The sequence below is a fragment of the Littorina saxatilis genome, linkage group LG2 (genome assembly GCF_037325665.1).
Source record: "Littorina saxatilis isolate snail1 linkage group LG2, US_GU_Lsax_2.0, whole genome shotgun sequence".
NCBI lineage: Eukaryota > Metazoa > Mollusca > Gastropoda > Littorinimorpha > Littorinidae > Littorina > Littorina saxatilis.
This window is the reverse complement of record NC_090246.1, coordinates 47915838-47934517: the sequence shown is the minus strand read 5'-3', so window position 1 is coordinate 47934517 and position 18680 is coordinate 47915838. Positions and strand designations below refer to the sequence as shown.

The following is an 18680-nucleotide window of genomic DNA, read 5'->3' as shown; positions in this document are numbered from 1 at the left end:
AGAGACTAAGAAAGAGAGAGAGAGAGACTAAGAAAGAGAGAGAGAGACTAAGAAAGAGAGACAGAGAGAGACTAAGAAAGAGAGAGAGAGAGACTAAGAAAGAGAGAGAGAGAGACTAAGAAAGAGAGAGAGAGACTAAGAGAGAGAGAGACTAAGAAAGAGAGAGAGAGAGAGACTAAGAAAGAGAGAGAGACTAAGAAAGAGAGAGAGAGACTAAGAAAGAGAGAGAGACTAAGAAAGACATAAGAGAGAGAGACTAAGAAAGAGAGAGAGAGAGAGACTAAGAGAGAGAGAGAGAGAGAGAGACTAAGAGAGAGAGAGAGAGAAACTAAGAAAGAGAGAGAGAGAGACTAAGAAAAAGAGAGAGAGACTAAGAAAGAGAGAGAGAGACTAAGAAAGAAAGAGAAAGACTAAGAAAGAGAGAGAGAGAGAGAGAGATAGAGACTAAGAAAGAGAGAGAGACTAAGAAAGAGAGAGAGAGAGACTAAGAAAGAGAGAGTGAGAGACTAAGAAAGAGAGAGAGAGACTAAGAAAGAGAGAGAGAGAGACTAAGAAAGAGAGAGAGAGAGAGAGACTAAGAAAGAGAGAGAGAGAGACTAAGGAAGAGAGAGAGACTAAGAAAGAGAGACAGAGAGAGAGACAGAGAGAGAAACTAAGAGACAGAGACAGACAGAGAGACAGAGACAGACAGTCAGATAGACAGACAGTCAGATAGACGGATAGACAGATAGACGGATAGACAGATAGACAGACAGACAGACAGAGCAACTGACAACAGACATACAGACAGAGAGATACGGACAGACAGACAGAGAGACAGACAGTCTCTTCGAGACAAACAGACACTGTTCCGCCGCTTTGGTAATTATGGGTGTAGCAGAACCCGCGCCGTCGGCAGAGGGATAGTTACAATCACTACTACTCTTTAAAAGTATGGGTTTGTGTGAACCCGCGCCATCGGTAGTGTTTATGTAAATTATCATAATCAATTAATTTTAATGTTTTGTCATGTACACACTAAAAATTTGCAGACAGAGAGCAAATTAGGTGTGTGAGAGATACTTAAAATTTCAAAACGATACCTTTAATGGTTCCAGAGTTACAATGATTTTAGTGTGTCTCTGGGTACAGGTGAACCCAGGAAGCACGGCAAAGGTTAATTGAACTACTTTCAGCATAGCTTCGCAAAATCCAAGGGAATGCCTTCTGCTCTTTCGAGTGTGATTTCTACGTCGATCTTGAATCAAAAAGCACTCTTCTGTCATAACTATCAAAAAGAACAATTATGTCGTAGAGCTACGGCTTAGCTTCCCATGTCAAAACTTGCGCAGCGAAGTAGGGTACAAAGAACTTCGCCGAAGCTGCGGGTTTTCGGTATAAGGACTTCGTGAAGCTTCGCCAAGTCGAATTCGTGCTCAAATAAGGACGGGATTTAGTGTAGTATTGTAGTAAGTGTAGCACAAACATACACACAAAATTACACACGATCACATATTCTAACAGTCGTTGCCAATAGATAAATCCCTGATTGCATGTCTATACAATGACGGCATCAAAAATAGCTTGCCAGTCTGTTGAGCTTACAACTAAAATTGGATATTAGTGGCATGAAAGTAAAAGAAATGAAAGCTGACCTTTCTGAGTTGCTGCACGTCAGGGCCCTCTCTCAGAGCTTCATCCACGTCATTTATGCACGCAGAAAGAAACCGTTACTTCATGCGAAAGTCTCAGAACTAGTTACGACTATCAAATTTCATTTAGTCATACAAAAACCCCCAAAGAAGAAACAAGTCGCGTGAAACAAAATTAATACATTTAGTCAATCTGTCAAACTTACAAAATGATACTAAACGTAGCCCACGGCACGTACTCACAAACACGGTGTGTCAACTGATTCCGTTCATACACCGGATGTTTCCGTTCATACAGCCTCATTGTCTGCACTTGCTTGTCGAAAAAACGCGGCGGTAAGTCGTGTGGGCAGCGCGCTTTTGTGATATTGCAAAAATAAAGTAGCTCATTGGTTGGGCTATGTGTACGATAAGTACCTAGGTGCTAGTAATCCTCATGATAGCACACGCGGGCCGAACGTGGCAGAATTGCCTGATTTTTTAACATTTTCTTGTTTTTCTCGCTCTGTTATCGAATCTGACCCCTGATTTGCACATGATCACCAAAACCTGTTACGACATTTCGCTTGAACAGAAGTTTATAGAAACCCATGGCTTTTGTACAATCACTTGTCTTTTGAAAACGAAAAAAGATTCCGTTCATACACCATGTTTCCGTTCGTACAAAAGTGCATGTTTTCGTTCGTACGAAAAGCGTTTCCGTTCGTACACATTCGTTAGATCAGAGTCAGTAAAACAGGCTCCCACTTCAAGTTCTGTGTGTTCCAAAGGTCTCCAAATAGCACAAAGTACGAATGCGTGTGATATTGGACCTATGTGAACCATAAGATGAATTGAATTTGCACAATTTTGTGTCCGTTCGTACTGATTTTGACGAAAAAATGTGTCCGTTCGTACCACTTTCATCACATTGTTTCCGTTCATACGCTTTTCAGTAATGTGTTCGGTGACGTATCTTTCGGGATGTTTTGATAAGAACGAAGATTGATTTATGCAGTTTTGTTTGCTTTGCAGCACTGCAACCAAGACTGAAATAAGTGACATGTACATTTGTATTTACTCCTATCATACCATTTGCTTCACCTATAATCATGACTTTAGACAAATCAGGAAAAACATGATCCAGGCTCTATCAGTCCTTATTACATTTAGTCAAGTTTTGACAAAATGTTTTAACATAGAGGGGGGAATCGAGACGAGTGTCGTGGTGTATGTGTGTGTGTCTGTGTTTTAACATAGAGGGGGGAATCGAGACGAGGGTCGTGGTGTATGTGTGTGTGTCTGTGTGTGTGTGTAGAGCGATTCAGAGTAAACTACTGGACCGATCTTTATGACATTTTTCATGAAAGTTCCTGGGTATGATATCCCCAGAAATGTTTTTAATTTTTTCGATAAATGTCTTTGATGACGTCATATCCGGCTTTTTGTAAAAGTTGAGGCGGCACTGTCACACACTCATTTTTCAATCAAATTGATTGACATTTTGGCCAAGCAATCTTCGACGAAGGCCGGACTTTGGTATTGCATTTCAGCTTGGAGGCTTAAAAATTAATTAATGACTTTGGTCATTAAAAATCTGAAAATTGTAATTATAAAAAACGCTCGCGCTGGACCCGAGTACTCTTCAGATTGGCTCGCTCCCCCAGTATGAAAGTTTTTGTCTTGTGCACGTTTAAGACCAAGTGATTGATCTGTGTGAATTACAGGCATTCCCTTTGCTATATAAATACATTGCATGCGAGCCGAGGATGTGCGTGGTGACTGGCCTTTCTCTGTTATTTGTAATTTGATCACAGTGAAAATGCACACACACACATTCACACACACACACACACACACACACACACACACACACACACACACACACACACACACACACACACACACACACACACACACACACACTCTCTCTCCCTCACTCCCTCTCTCTCTTCCTCTCTATCTCTCTCTCTTACACACACACACACACACACACACACATACACACACGAGTACAGACTCATGCACGCGCACGCACACACACACACACACACACACACACACACACACACACACACACACACACACACACACGCACACACACACAGTAACACCAACACATGTGCACAAAATGGACACACACACACACCGCGCGAGAGAAAAAGACGTCAAAGACTTTTGACCGTGACGTAATCTTTTTATGACGCTATATTTCTCGTCAATGTGTGACGCGTTCGGCTGTTCTATGAGACTGCCTGGCTGGCTGTGGCTCCGCGAATTCCCCCCGCCGCCAAGTCGTTTTTTGGCTCACGAAGTGTAGCCTATGCGATGCTAACTTTTGTCTGTCTGTGCGTGCGTGCGTATGTATGTATGTATGTATGTATGTATGTATGTATGTATGTATGTATGTATGTCAAACTTTAACATTTGAAGACGTCATATTACATTGACGTCACATTATGACGTACAAGGGTTAGACGTCACGCGATGGAATTACTGAAAGTCTCGGTGATTGTTATTTTGAGCGGGCCGAGACTATTTGGCAGTCGTGTCCATTTAAGTAGGCTACATGCAGACAGACAGATCTAGATCTAGTGTCTCGCTTTCTTGCACAGTTTCACCTATGCTCTTTCTCTGTGTGTGTGTGTGTGTGTGTGTGTGTGTGTGTGTGTGTGTGTGTGTGTGTGTGTGTGTGTGTGTGTGTGTACTGTGTGTGTGTGTGTCTGACGGAGTGATTGAGTTTGTGTTACTGTTTGTCGATTTCTTACGTGAGCCTTGAAGGCTTCGCCTCTTGTTTGTGGTTTATTTCGCATTTAGGTCCCAGGTAACATTATGAAGTTTTAATACGATCAATCGGACCTATTATCAAGTTAGTGTATCAACTTTTGAACGAACTGCGCCCAGTAGTTTCCCAGCAATAAGCTGTTAAGTCGAGACACACACACACACAGACAATTAAAGTCTGCTGGACCCTTGTACTAGCGTACTCGGGGAAAATTATTTTTTTATAAAACGATCCAAAATTACTTTTATGGTATTCTATATCATTTTCTGATTCCAAAAACATATAAATACTAGATGAATACCCGGTTCGCCGGGTACGGTTTCGCCGGGTTTCGCCGGGTGCGCACCGCACGAAAGAAGGGAGATAAACGCGCAAAACACTGGAGAAGATAAGGAAGAGTAATACCCGGCTTCGCCGGGACAGTGACCTTCTAAAAATAGTATAACGGGAATATGGATTAAGCGTTGTCGACAGTGACCTTCTAAAGATAGAAACGGGAATATGGATTGACGCCACACGAAGGAAGGGAGATAAACGCAAAACACTGGAGAAGGTAAGGAAGAGTTACTGGGAATGGATCTGGGAAGATGAACAGAAAAACCAAAATCGGTTCAGCGCTGCGCGCTGAGAGCACGTGTTGAAAATTCTCATCGACCAGGTTGGGTCCGGGGTGTACCTGAATCTGCCCACCAAATTTGAAGCAGATCCATCGAGAACTTTGGCCGTGCATCGCGAACACACACACACACACACACACCACACCACACACACACACACACACACACACACACACACACACACACACACACACACACACACACACAAGTCGTATATATATATACAGATGTTATATTCGGATTAAAAACAACCTCTGAAAATTAAAAATATAAAAATTATGATTAAAATTAAATGTTCTAAATCGATTTAAAAACAATTTCATCTTATTCCTTGTCCGTTCCTGATTCCAAAAACATATAGATATGATATTTTTGGATTATAAACACGTTCAGAGAGTTAACAAGTCGCGTAAGGCGAAAATACAATATTTAGTCAAGTAGCTGTCGAACTCACAGAATGAAACTGAACGCAATGCCATTTTTCAGCAAGACCGTATACTCGTAGCATCGTCAGTCCACCGCTCATGGCAAAGGCAGTGAAATTGACAAGAAGAGCGGGGTAGTAGTTGCGCTAAGAAGGATAGCACGCTTTTCTGTACCTCTCTTTGTTTTAACTTTCTGAGCGTGTTTTTAATCCAAACATATCATATCTATATGTTTTTGGAATCAGGAACCGACAAGGAATAAGATGAAAGTGTTTTTAAAATGATTTGGACAATTTAATTTTGATAATAATTTTTATATATTTAATTTTCAGAGCTTGTTTTTAATCCGAATATAACATATTTATATGTTTTTGGAATCAGCAAATGATGGAAAATAAGATAAACGTAAATTTGGATCGTTTTATAAATTTTTATTTTTTTTTACAATTTTCAGATTTTTAATGACCAAAGTCATTAATTAATTTTTAAGCCACCAAGCTGAAATGCAATACCAAAGTCCGGGCTTCGTCGAAGATTACTTGACCAAAATTTCAACCAATTTGGTTGAATAATGAGGGCGTGACAGTGCCGCCTCAACTTTCACGAAAAGCCGGATATGACGTCATCAAAGACATTTATCAAAAAAATGAAAAAAACGTTCGGGGATTTCAAACCCAGGAACTCTCATGTCAAATTTCATAAAGATCCGTCCAGTAGTTTAGTCTGAATCGCTCTACACACACACACAGACACACACGCACACACACACGCACATACACCACGACCCTCGTTTCGATTCCCCCTCGATGTTAAAATATTTAGTCAAAACTTGACTAAATATAAAAAGAATAGAGATATAGAAAAGCGTGCTATCCTCCTCAGCGGAACCGCTACCGCGCTTTTCTGGATTGTTAATTTCACTGCCTTTGCCACGAGCGGTGGACAGACGATGCTACGAGTGTACGGTCTTGCGGAAAAAATGCAATGCGTTCAGTTTCATTCTGTGAGTTCGATTGAGCTTGACTAAATGTTGTATTTTCGCCTTTCGCGACTTGTTACATTTAGTCATAGACCATTTATTTGGTCTATGATTTAGTCAAGTTTTGACTAAATGTTTTAACATAGATAGAGAATCGAAACGAGGGTCGTGGTGTGTGTGTGTGTGTGTGTGTGTGTCTGTGTGTGTGTGTGTGTCTGTGTGTGTGTGCGTTTGTGTATGTGTGTGTGTGTGTGTCACTGTGTGTGTGCGTGCGTGTGTGTGTGTGTGTGTGTGTGTGTGTGTGTGTGTGTGTCAGTGTGTGTGTGTGGTTGTGTGTGTGTGTGTAGAGCGATTCAGAGAAAACTACTGGACCGATCTTCATGAAACTGTACATAAACGATTTTGAGTATTATATCCCCAGACTTTTTTCCCATTGTTTTTATGAATGTCTTTGATGACGTCATATCCGACATTTTGTAAAAGTTGAGGCTGCACACCCTTATTTTTTTATCAAATTGATTGAAACTTTAGCCAAGCAATCTTCGACGAAGCCCGTAGTATTCGATTGCATTTCAGCTTCGAAGCTCAAAATATAATTAAAAAGTTTGGTCATTAAAAATCTCAAAATGCTAATCAAAATCAAAATTTAAGTAGTCGATCCAAATATGATTCAGTCTTATTCTCTATTGTTTCCTGAATCCAAAAACATATAGATATGTTATGTTTGGATACAAAAACAAGCTCAGAAAATTAAAAAAGATACAGAAAAGCGTACTGTCCTGCTTAGTGCAATAGAAGCTACCGCGCTTTACCGGCTTTTCAATTTCATTTCGTTTTGCACGTGAAAAGTGAGCGATTTCCTTGTCGCGGGGATTGACGAAGGGGATTGGCGTCTGTAACGTTACGTCTGTCAACCTGCCTGTGTCTTTTGCAATCACAGACCCGTCTGGAGAAAAATTGAAACAATCAACTGATAATCCTGGTTTAAATCGATAATTAACGAGTGTGTACTTCTTCTTGCCTGTGAACTCGCAAACGAATGGTACATATGCTTTTAAAAATTCATCTTTGTGCGTGTCTTGGCAATGTTAATATATATATATAGACTAGATTACCTTGCGATACGTCCCCCACAAAGGGACTTTGCTCTGTAAATCTCGGTCCCCCTTGAGGAGGGTCTGATGCTCCCAATAGGCTGTCTGTGAAGGGATACTTAATTCTCTCTCTATCTCTGCTAAGAGATTTTAACAAATCTCGGAAGAAAGTCTCTGCTGACTTTCAATTGTTTCTTTTACAATTTCTGATGTTTTATAAATATATATATATATATATATATATATATATATATATATATATATATATATATATATATATATATATATATATATATATATATTACAGCTGGAAAGCGCTTATTGCAATGTCCGCATCTCACGTTTTAGCCATGGATTCTTGTCATCCTCGAACAGCAAATTGAGAGATTGCTTCATATATTCTCGATCAATGCATCAGTGGCGTGTGTCTTACATTATAACTGACACGCTGCAGTACAACAAAAAAGAGAGAGACAGAGAGAGACAGACAGACAGAGAAGAGGAGGGATAGAATTACATTGAAAGCACAGGTATCCTTGTCTAATTGCTGTATGTAGAACCATACCCCATGCAAAGCATGTCAGACTTCAAACTCTTTGAATAAAACAGGAGAAAACCATCTGGGAAGAAAACTTAAGCCTACTTGTTTTTGACTCACATAAACGCACATACAAACACAAAAACAAACAAATAAACAAACAAACTAACGAACGAACAAACAAAAAGTTATGCAAACAGGTAACCCCACCTTTTGTATTCCCTCACTAAAACAAGTGTTTGTTTTGTTATGTTAAATTGCATTTCGAAAGATACATTTAAAAGTGTGTTGACCTATCACCTGATAATAACGATTTTAGCACGCAGCATCTGTTTTTTTCTGAGTGGCACATCTGAAATTTCAAGAAATAAAGAGTAAATATTTTGAACAGCTTTCACATAAGTTCAGATCTTTGAAATGACATTGTGTAAGGAAACTGGACGAAGACACACTTATCAAAATGTTTACTCTTCAGTAAGATTTTAAACAGGGATTGTATTGCACCAGAAAAGCCACAGTCGCGTGTTGTTGTAATCATGAACAACATGAATTATGGGTAATGCATAAGTCGAATTAGGGGTATTAAAATGCTAACTACCAAAATCACGAACGTCATAAAAAGCGTACGAACGGAAACAATGTGATGAAAGTGGTATGAACGGACACATTTTTTCGTCAAAATCAGTACGAACGGACTTAAAACTGTTTTTTTTTGCAAATTCAGTTCATCTTATGGTTCTCATAGTGTCACGATCTAGTGACATGGATCAAGAAAGTGTCACTCGGTGGGGTGCCTTCTCTTGGTCAATTACGATAGAAAGCGCCTGTGCGTGAGTCTGGGCTACGGCAGAGTTTTGCTGACAGCGCAGGACAAACACGGATATTGTGTCGCTCGGATTTCACGGGGTGATTTCTGCTGTCGAGGCAGAATTGTCGATAGCTGAACTTGATATGTGACAAGGTTAGTCACGTGTTTTCGTCAAGGTTGTCTGTCTGGGACATGTTAACTGGACACTTGACAATCAGCGGCAAGAGGAGAAGGGTCGGTGTCTGCGTCCTTAGAGTATGATGGTTTTCATCACGACTAGGTATTTCACTTCTATCTACGTGCCGTTCTGCTAGCACAGTTAGGGCTCTAATGGAACTTCAACGATATACCACCTTTTCGCTGTTACATGTTTGCTGAGGACGAGTCGTTAATTTCTCTTCGCCGTGCGGGGATGGTTCTTCACCACATAAAGTATTCGGCAAGAGGTTGGATGGTGTGTCACTGTTGACGAACAGAGGCCATTCAAAGGAGGAAACGGTTTTTGCTTCCATGAGAGTGCTACATTCATAGGCTTTTTGAGCCTTTCTATCTTCTGTTTGGCTGCCTATCTGCGGGACACTGTTAGCTGCAGACGCTGTAACCGGGATCATCTGATGTAACCAGCTAACCGGCTAACCAGCAAACCGGCTAACCAGCGACTGGGTGCGGCGCCTGATGTCTCCACAGTTCCCTGCTTCGTCACCACGCTAACCAGCACTTCATTCGACGGAGCAGTTGTGGAGACTAAAGACAAATTACAGGCCGTCCACTCAGTGGCAGCAGAAAAGCTAAGTTGCACCATGTCTTAAAGTGTAACTAAACAAGCAAAAAGGAAAAACATCGTTCAGCAACCTTTACACTTTGATATGAAGAAGGGCCTCATATACTGTTGAACTGCGAATTTTTTTTTTCTCTCACTCAGACACTGTTTGACGGACATGTGAAGTGCGCGCCAGGAACGACAATCTTCTTAGTTTACCTGATTAATGCCCTTAATTTTTGGTTCTGGTACTTTCAGTTCCGGCTGATGTCATCAATCTACCAAAATAAAAGATCAAACGGAGTTTTCGATTTTTATTTCATGGTTCAGAATAATATTGCTTATTTTCTGAAGTCAACCGTTTTAGCGAATCTTTCTTTGATTCTTAAAAGTCATTTCAGATTTTTGAAAAATAGTTAACGGTTAGTAGTTACCAATATATAGTATGCTTGGTCGATGTATGTATTGTAAAGCGCTAAGAGTAGACATTTTTCTAGAATAGCGCTATAAAAGTTTGCATTATTATTATTATTATATTGTAAACAAACATATCGATAGGATTTGGTAAGAAGACACAAGTGCGATGAATGTGGTACCAGTATTTTTGTGGTAAGTAAGGATGCATTTCTTTGCTGTAAGCACATTTACAATGCACATTATTTTAATCTGTTTAGCAACATAAACGAAAGCATGGTACAGTGCCGCTTGTTTGTGGTCTATCTTTTCGCGGCAGATGCGTAACAATTAGGGTCTCAGTTGGAAAAAAGCTGCTCGGAACCAGAGCAGATTTGGCTTGGGTTCTTTGAGTGTGAATGATCGACGAGTGGCTTGACATTTTTAACGAATCATTACTGTAGCCTACTTGAAACCATCATCTGTTTCTGAATTTGTCATCAGTTATGATTGAGCAGTCTCATAGGAATCGTCCATAAAATGTTAAATCGAAAAAGCTGGGCAGACGATTCTGAATCACACAGGCTGCTGTACAAAATCAGATCTAAAACGATATTTTGAACTGCGACGTCTGCGTAAATGCCCTGTAACAAAATACCTTGTCCTGGTCATGTGTATACACATCAGCTTCTATTAGGAAGATCAGTATTTTATATTAATCACAAATACAAGATTAGAAATAGTTCTGAAGATCGCCTTTGATTTCAGTTTCAGCGGCAAACTAGCAGAGATTCTGTCCAAACCGGCATCGTTTCATGGTTGAAACTTGAATAATCCCAAATAGATCTGAGTGGGGGTAAGTTTTATAGTATTTCAATTTTTTACGGCAGTTTTATTTACAGATAGTGTAATGGATGTCTCTGGTGAAGACTACAGTTATATGAATTTTTTGTTGTAATATTAAAATGATTGTTCTTTATTTACACAATTGAATAATTTGTATTTATTTGTTTGCAGATGACGGCATACTGAGTGCTCCAAGAACATACGCCTGCTGGCATTTTGTGTCTTTTCTGAAGACGTCGAGGCAAGCAGAAGTCACGGTCCTGGCCACACACACACAATGACATGAACAAGAAATGATATTTTTTCATGGGCATATCCAGTATTAAAACTTTATTACCATGCAAACGCAACGATTAGAATTTAGAGAAGGTCATCGGTCACAAACACACACACACACACACTGGGCGGATCCGGAGGGGGGTTCCGGGGTTTCCGGACCACTTAGGACACGGCCTTTGTATTCTAAGTGACGATTTTGGAAAGAAGTTGGCTAATTAGTTTGCTCAGGTTGCGCCAGATCGATCAATTGTCCTTGTTGTGATTCAAAGTTTTCTTCTTAATATATTTACTTTTTTGGAAGGTGTATTAGGGGATGTTTCTTGGCTCAGATTGATCCATTTTCCTTGTTTTTATCAACATTTGTCGGACCCTCCCACCCCCCCCCCCCCCCCCCCACCCCCCCCCCCCCCCCAAGGAGGTTGAACGCTTCGCGTCTGCAACTAAACGCTTCGCGTCGTCAAATTGTCCCCAAAAGAAATTTGGAAACTCCCCCTTAAAACTGATGTGATCCGCCCCTGCTCACACACAAAACACACAAATAGAGAAGTAATAAATGGATACAGTTTTTCTTTATTTAAATTACAATCAGATGTGGTCGTAGAACAGGCACTGTAAACAAAACCTAGCATATGATATACCACTTGTGTGATGTTTCGGTCAATATCTTTATTTTCCTTTCAGAAATACATTGGCGTTTTGAATGTCAAGGGAAGTGATACAAATGCTGCAGCGGGCTATCAAAAACGCGAAGGCAAACAAGGTAACTACTTACTTCTGACATTAGTTTACTTATTAACTCTTTCTATACTGGCCATTATCTCCCCAGTCTCTCCCCAGAAACTGGCCATTTGCATGGGTTTGCAAAAAAATTCTCAAAAATAAACAAAACAAGATGCAGCCTTCAAACTCATAGGTTTTATTGTGAATATATTGCTAAAACATATGCCAAAGTTTGGTTTCATTGTTGTGAAGAAAAAAAAAAATATGATGTCCAGAATTTATGGGTATATTTTACGCAATACAAAAAAGAGGGTATGTATTTTGACTTAGAAGCATTTTTTCTTATGAAGGCTCTGTTTGCAACAAAACTGTTTCTGTTTACTTGTATGAAGATTGTGCTAACACAAAAACATAACAAATACCAACTGATTTTCCATTTGGTGGTCATGTAAGCATTGTGAACATGTCCAAAAAATCTGATCACACACCATGTGGTCGACATGCAGACCTGAACGGCCAGTGTATGGTGGCAGAGTTGGAAAATAGGAAAAGTCTTGATGCCAATCCTTCATCAAAAACCGAAGAAAATCGTCATTGTAATAAGTTTGCTTTATTCTAAATCAAACGACTAGGATAGATGACAGACACAACGACAAACACATTCAATTCTATGTAAAACATACACAATGCGCACGTTAACAAGCTGGCCATAACCATGTGCACATCGTGCATGAAGTGTGGCTTTGGTCGGATCAGTAGCCGTGCTTTGTCTGCGATGCTAAACATGAAATTTTGTTAAAGCGACGATTTAGCAATGTTGTTGTTGCTGCTGCTGCTGTCTGTTCTTGTCACGACATCTCGCCATATAACAGTTTTTTCCCTCCTGATTCTGAGAAGAAGCTGTTTAATTGTGATATCAGGCCTAGGAACCCCTGATTTTCACTTGGAGCATTCTCAAAGAAACTTAGCGTATGTTAAGAAAAATGAGTGTACTCCACACTTTGTCTTTTGTTGTTCGTTGTCGTTGCATGTCTACCGTTCCACAGCCACCTATTATAAGTGCAAGTGTTAAATGACGTATTTCCACAAAAGACTGCTTGCAGAGAATCATGTGATGCCAATGACAGGTAAGGACATGTGGTAATACATACTACGTTTTGGAACCAGGGAAAATGCAGCACAAATTATTTATCAACCAAATTGATTGACTTGTGCACCATGACAAAAGTTTTCTTTGATCCATAAAAGGTCTTTTGCCAGAAAAATTGCTCTGAACATCAAGTACCCTGCAAGTTGTCACACATTTACATTATTGAAATAAAAAGAAAACACACCAGTAACCAGGTTAGGTACGTTAATATCTATAATCAATATCTCGGCACGTTACTGCCTTCTTCGGGATGGTAAGCTGAACATTATTGAACAAAATAATCGGTTTAGATTGTATACTTTGATTCCTAAACGAAGAAGCAGAGGTACTGCATACAACTAGGACTGTAATATCAGCTTTTGCCTGAAACACACACACATACACTTATAAAATTAATGCAATGTCATTGTATGAAGCCAGAACAATCACTAACTTACATAGTTGGTCACACAATTACCCATCACTGAACAATAAATCGAAGTCGGGTGGATTCAATGACTAAAGCAGTAAAGGCTTTGAAAAAAACCCTCATCACAAAACATCCCCCCCCCAAAAAAACAAAAAAAAATAAATGAAATAAAACAGGTTGTGTATATAGCGCAGTAAACACCATGCAGGTATAAGCGAAGATTTGACAGAGATTATCCTTGTTTTATATAGCACACATTTTCTAGTTTTAATATCTCTCTCTCTCTCTCTCTCTCTCTCTCTCTCTCTCTCTCTCTCTCTCTCTCTCTCTCTCTCTCTCTCTCTCTCTCTCTCTCTCTCTCTCTCTCTCTGGAAAGTAATTTATTGACCTGTGGGTTATTTGCGTTTGTATACACATTGGTGATTCGTAAACTATGTTGAAAGAGATTGTCAAACAATATTATATGGGGTGTCTTAAAAAAAATGTATATCAACAAAATCTGTCATTATTATCAGGCACACGGTTTTAACAAAGCTATGTCACGGAATGCAACATAAGTGGCTTAAAAAGTCGTGTTTTTGTGTGTGCAGGATATTCGCTAGGACAGGACCTCAAGCTGAACCAGCACAACAGCGATGCATTCTTCCATGGCTTCCACAAAAGTCTTTCACCTATAGCGGGCATTGCATACAGATAGTCCCTAACCCTCCCTTTTAAAAATTCTTTAGACCAATTATCCCTCTGTTCCCATGTTAAACATGGAATAATTCTGGACAAATGCGAGGACGTTAGCTTTTTTTAATTTTATTTTTTTATCATTTTACTTATCAATAAAACTTGTTTAGATTTCGATTCGTAAACCATTTACAGTAATCCTTTGTTTTTTAACTTTGTTCATCTTACCACAGTCACTTCGTTGTTTAGATTTATCATTAAATTTGTTACCATTATGCAGGAAAAATGTAGAATAAAACCAGGAGAGCTTTCGGTAGAAGATATTTCCTGTGTCAAAAGTTAATGCTTATTCTGATTGATGGGTGCTCCAAACTAAGTTATTTTGACTGCCTTATTCGAATTCATTTCCAAGACAGGGCTGAGAAGTGGAGACGCTTAGGAGAGTATCGTAAAAATTGTCTGGGTGTTTATGCAAAACTTTCGAATATGTCAGATTTTACTTTAGAGATTTTAAATACTGTTAACTGACAGAAATGCTATAACTTCAACACCAATTGACTGGATAACTTCATATTCAGCATACTTAAACTTGATTTTATGCATGTGCAGTTCACAAAGTGGCAAATTTGTAGGTTGAATTATCTAACTTTTGCATCACCAATGACACCAACGCTTTCGTGTCTGAGGATTGCCCTGAACCTAGCTAGCTGTAACTGCATGCTTTCTTCAGGTCATCGATAGCCTGGGGGTTGAAGGGGATGTTTTTACATACTCAGACATTCAAACTAATCAACAAGAAGGGCAAAGCCCATACGACTCACATGCTTGACCTTCTGCTTTACACATTTTTCCTACCAAAATACATGTGACCTTGACCCAAGGTCAAGGTCATCCAAGGTCATGCAACACAAAGCTGTTAATTCAAGACATAGGAAGTACAATGGTGCTTATTGGCTCTTTCTACCATGAGATATGGTCACTTTTAGTGGTTCACTACCTTATTTTGGTCACATTTCATAAGGGTCAAAGTGACCTTGACCTTGATCATATGGGACCAAATGTGTCTCATGATGAAAGCATAACATGTGCCCCACATAATTTTTAAGTTTGAAACAGTTATCTTCCATAGTTCAGGGTCAAGGTCACTTCAAAATATGTATACAATCCAACTTTGAAGAGCTCCTGTGACCTTGACCTTGAAGCAAGGTAAACCAAACTGGTATCAAAAGATGGGGCTTACTTTGCCCTATATATCATATATAGGTGAGGTATTCAATCTTAAAAACTTCAGAGAAAATGGGAAAAATGTGAAAAATAGCTGTTTTTTAGACAACATTTATGGCCCCTGCGACCTTGACCTTGAAGCAAGGTCAAAATGCTATGTATGTTTTTTGGGGCCTTGTCATCATACACCATCTTGCCAAATTTGGTACTGATAGACTGAATAGTGTCCAAGAAATATTCAACGTTAAAGTTTTCCGGACGGCCGGACGGACGGACGGACGACTCGGGTGAGTACATAGACTCACTTTTGCTTCGCATGTGAGTCAAAAAGGTAAAAGCCTGAAGGGTTTAAATTAGGTAAAAATGGCTACCGCTCAATGTCAAAACTCGTTCTGTTTAGTCGACCCCCGAATTTGGAGAGACAAAATTAAAATTGCACAAAAGTCAGACCATTCAATTTACAAAATTGCCACTTACTGGAAAGGCAGAACATAAACTGAAGTTAATGAATACCATATATAAAATAATTGGTTCAACAGATGCAGAAGTAATTTGCATGGTTGTGGGTGTCCTTTTTAGGGGGGGTCAACCCTGTAGAAGAGACAATTTTCTTTAATTATCAATCCGTAATATATTGTTTGTTATGCATACAAGATTAACATTGACAAATACTTCAAGACTCCTCATTGATCTTAAGAAATGTGGGGTTTTTTTGTTACTGACTGATTCACTTTCTATTCACTTTACTCTACATAAGTCACGACAAGAAAAGCAAGGGAGGTAATTTCTTCAGAAGAGGTAATTCTCTCCCCTCAGAACGATTGCTGTAGTTTGTTTGATTTTGTTCCCTTCTAATAAGTATTATTTAAAATAGATCTTTACATCTTGATGTGAAAGGCGCAGTACCCCCCTCCCCCCAGGATGTTAAATTCTATGTTGTGTCCATGTAAAATCCTGATCCTAGTCAAGATCCGAGTTGGTTTTTCATGCAACTGTGCCTCTTTATGCCACTCAATTAGACATACTTTGCAATCCATAATTGCACGAAATTAAGTACAGGAAATACGTTGTTGTCGTGTTTTTAATATTACATAATGAAATAAAAAATGTCACAACTGGTTTCGTGTTGGGCTTTCTCTCTCTGTCTGAATCTCATAATTACTTCCTTCTGAGGCCTGAAATGTGTTGCAGGCATTGTTCAGCTTACATTTATTGTTACAATTTTTGTGGATATGATATTAAGTGTGTCTGTGTTTCTATCATTCGTTATCAGTGTGGTTAAAAAAAAAAGCAACGTCAAAGTAATTTACCCTTCATCATTATCAAAACATGCAGATACAGGTAATAAATATTTGTGATACTTTAAACAAATACAATGTTTGTTTGTTGCGTCTTTTCTTTTTTTCAGAGCAAACACACATCGTATTTGTTCAAACGTGTATATTCTGCACTTTCTAATACCCTGCATGGATATCCAAATCAAGAATAATGAAAAGTCGTCTAATAGCCCTGCAGCACTCATACGAACATGATAGAAGCTTGCATGCACCCAGGCTCGCTGTCTTCGGCTAAAAGAGCTTACCGTTGGATCTTCGCTCAGACAAATGTAGCTGTCTTGTCCACTTGCTCCTGTCGCATAGATCTGCAATGCACATCATCTTTGATTAATAAGTCTGAGGCACAGACAAACACACACGCGCGCACATTTGCGAGAGAATGCACGTCAGTCTATTCAATCAAACAGTATAAAAAACATACCACAGACGTGGTGGTGGAAACTGGACATTCGCCGTATAACAAACTCAAGAGATTCATTTGTGTGTGTATGTTTAATCAAAAGTTCATCTTGGGCACATTCAGTCTGTATTGTAACAGGACCCATCCCGTAAAAACTTCGAACAGATCTATTAAATTCTGAAATCCTTGACACGTTTTTTTCCCAATCATCTGTATCTGATCGAAGTAAAAAAAAAATAAACAAGAAGGGCAAAGCCCATACGACTCACATGCTTTACACATTTTTCCTACCAAAATACATGTGACCTTGACCCAAGGTCAAGGTCATCCAAGGTCATGCAACACAAAGCTGTTAATTCAAGACATAGGAAGTACAATGGTGCTTATTGGCTCTTTCTACCATGAGATATGGTCACTTTTAGTGGTTCACTACCTTATTTTGGTCACATTTCATAAGGGTCAAAGTGACCTTGACCTTGATCATATGTGACCAAATGTGTCTCATGATGAAAGCATAACATGTGCCCCACATAATTTTTAAGTTTGAAACAGTTATCTTCCATAGTTCAGGGTCAAGGTCACTTCAAAATATGTATACAATCCAACTTTGAAGAGCTCCTGTGACCTTGACCTTGAAGCAAGGTAAACCAAACTGGTATCAAAAGATGGGGCTTACTTTGCCCTATATATCATATATAGGTGAGGTATTCAATCTCAAAAACTTCAGAGAAAATGTGAAAAATGTGAAAAATAGCTGTTTTTTAGGCAACATTTATGGCCCCTGCGACCTTGACCTTGAAGCAAGGTCAAGATGCTATGTATGTTTTTTGGGGCCTTGTCATCATACACCATCTTGCCAAATTTGGTACTGATAGACTGAATAGTGTCCAAGAAATATCCAACGTTAAAGTTTTCCGGACGGACGTCCGGACGGACGGACGGACGGACGACTCGGGTGAGTACATAGACTCACTTTTGCTTCGCATGTGAGTCAAAAATCAGCCAGTACACGCATCTACCCCCTCACACGACAATACATATGTGGCGAAAAAAGGAATCGAGAGGGGGGGAACAAGGAATAAATTAGATCCAGAAATAATTCCACTTCATCATTCCAAAATTCAAGTGTGAAGTGATCGGATACTGTGGTAAAGATACGTGCTTAGTATCACAACTGAAAATACAAGGCCTAGGGTTTTAAATCAAGGAAACAATTAAAGTTAAGGAAAGATCAACAGAAATGTCGAGAACATGTAAAATATTGTACTTACAATCCGTTTCAGCATGCTCTTCGAATAATAATCTCACAGTCAGCCTCGTGCTTACGACTTCGACAGGATGTTGCCTCTCACGCTGAGCCAGTACATTTGGAGTGAATTCAAAGGCCAGAGATGCAGTACAAGCACATTAGTTAGATCCAACTCATTTACATTGCCTATGTCTCTGCATTGCTACCTTGCCCAATTTATGGCTATTTCTGTTGGTAACATCACACATGTGGCAAGCAGTGCTTGTTGCCGACTCTGCTGGGACAGGCAGCAGACGATTTTATTTAGGAACCAAATTCTGATTGGTTAAAACATAAAACCGGAACTCAAAGTACCACTTGTTCTTTGGAAGTATCAAATCAA

At 39.4% G+C, this 18680-nt stretch overlaps 1 protein-coding gene across 1 annotated transcript in view; it reads right to left on the bottom strand.

The window, feature by feature from the left end:
* LOC138953248 (uncharacterized) overlaps window positions 1-18680 on the bottom strand; it is a 231007-nt gene that overhangs the window by 63328 nt on the left and 148999 nt on the right. The window contains exon 27 of the mRNA XM_070325049.1: window positions 1635-1672. Within this exon, the coding sequence (XP_070181150.1) occupies window positions 1635-1672 (38 nt within the window). The remainder of the gene's footprint in view (window positions 1-1634; window positions 1673-18680) is intronic.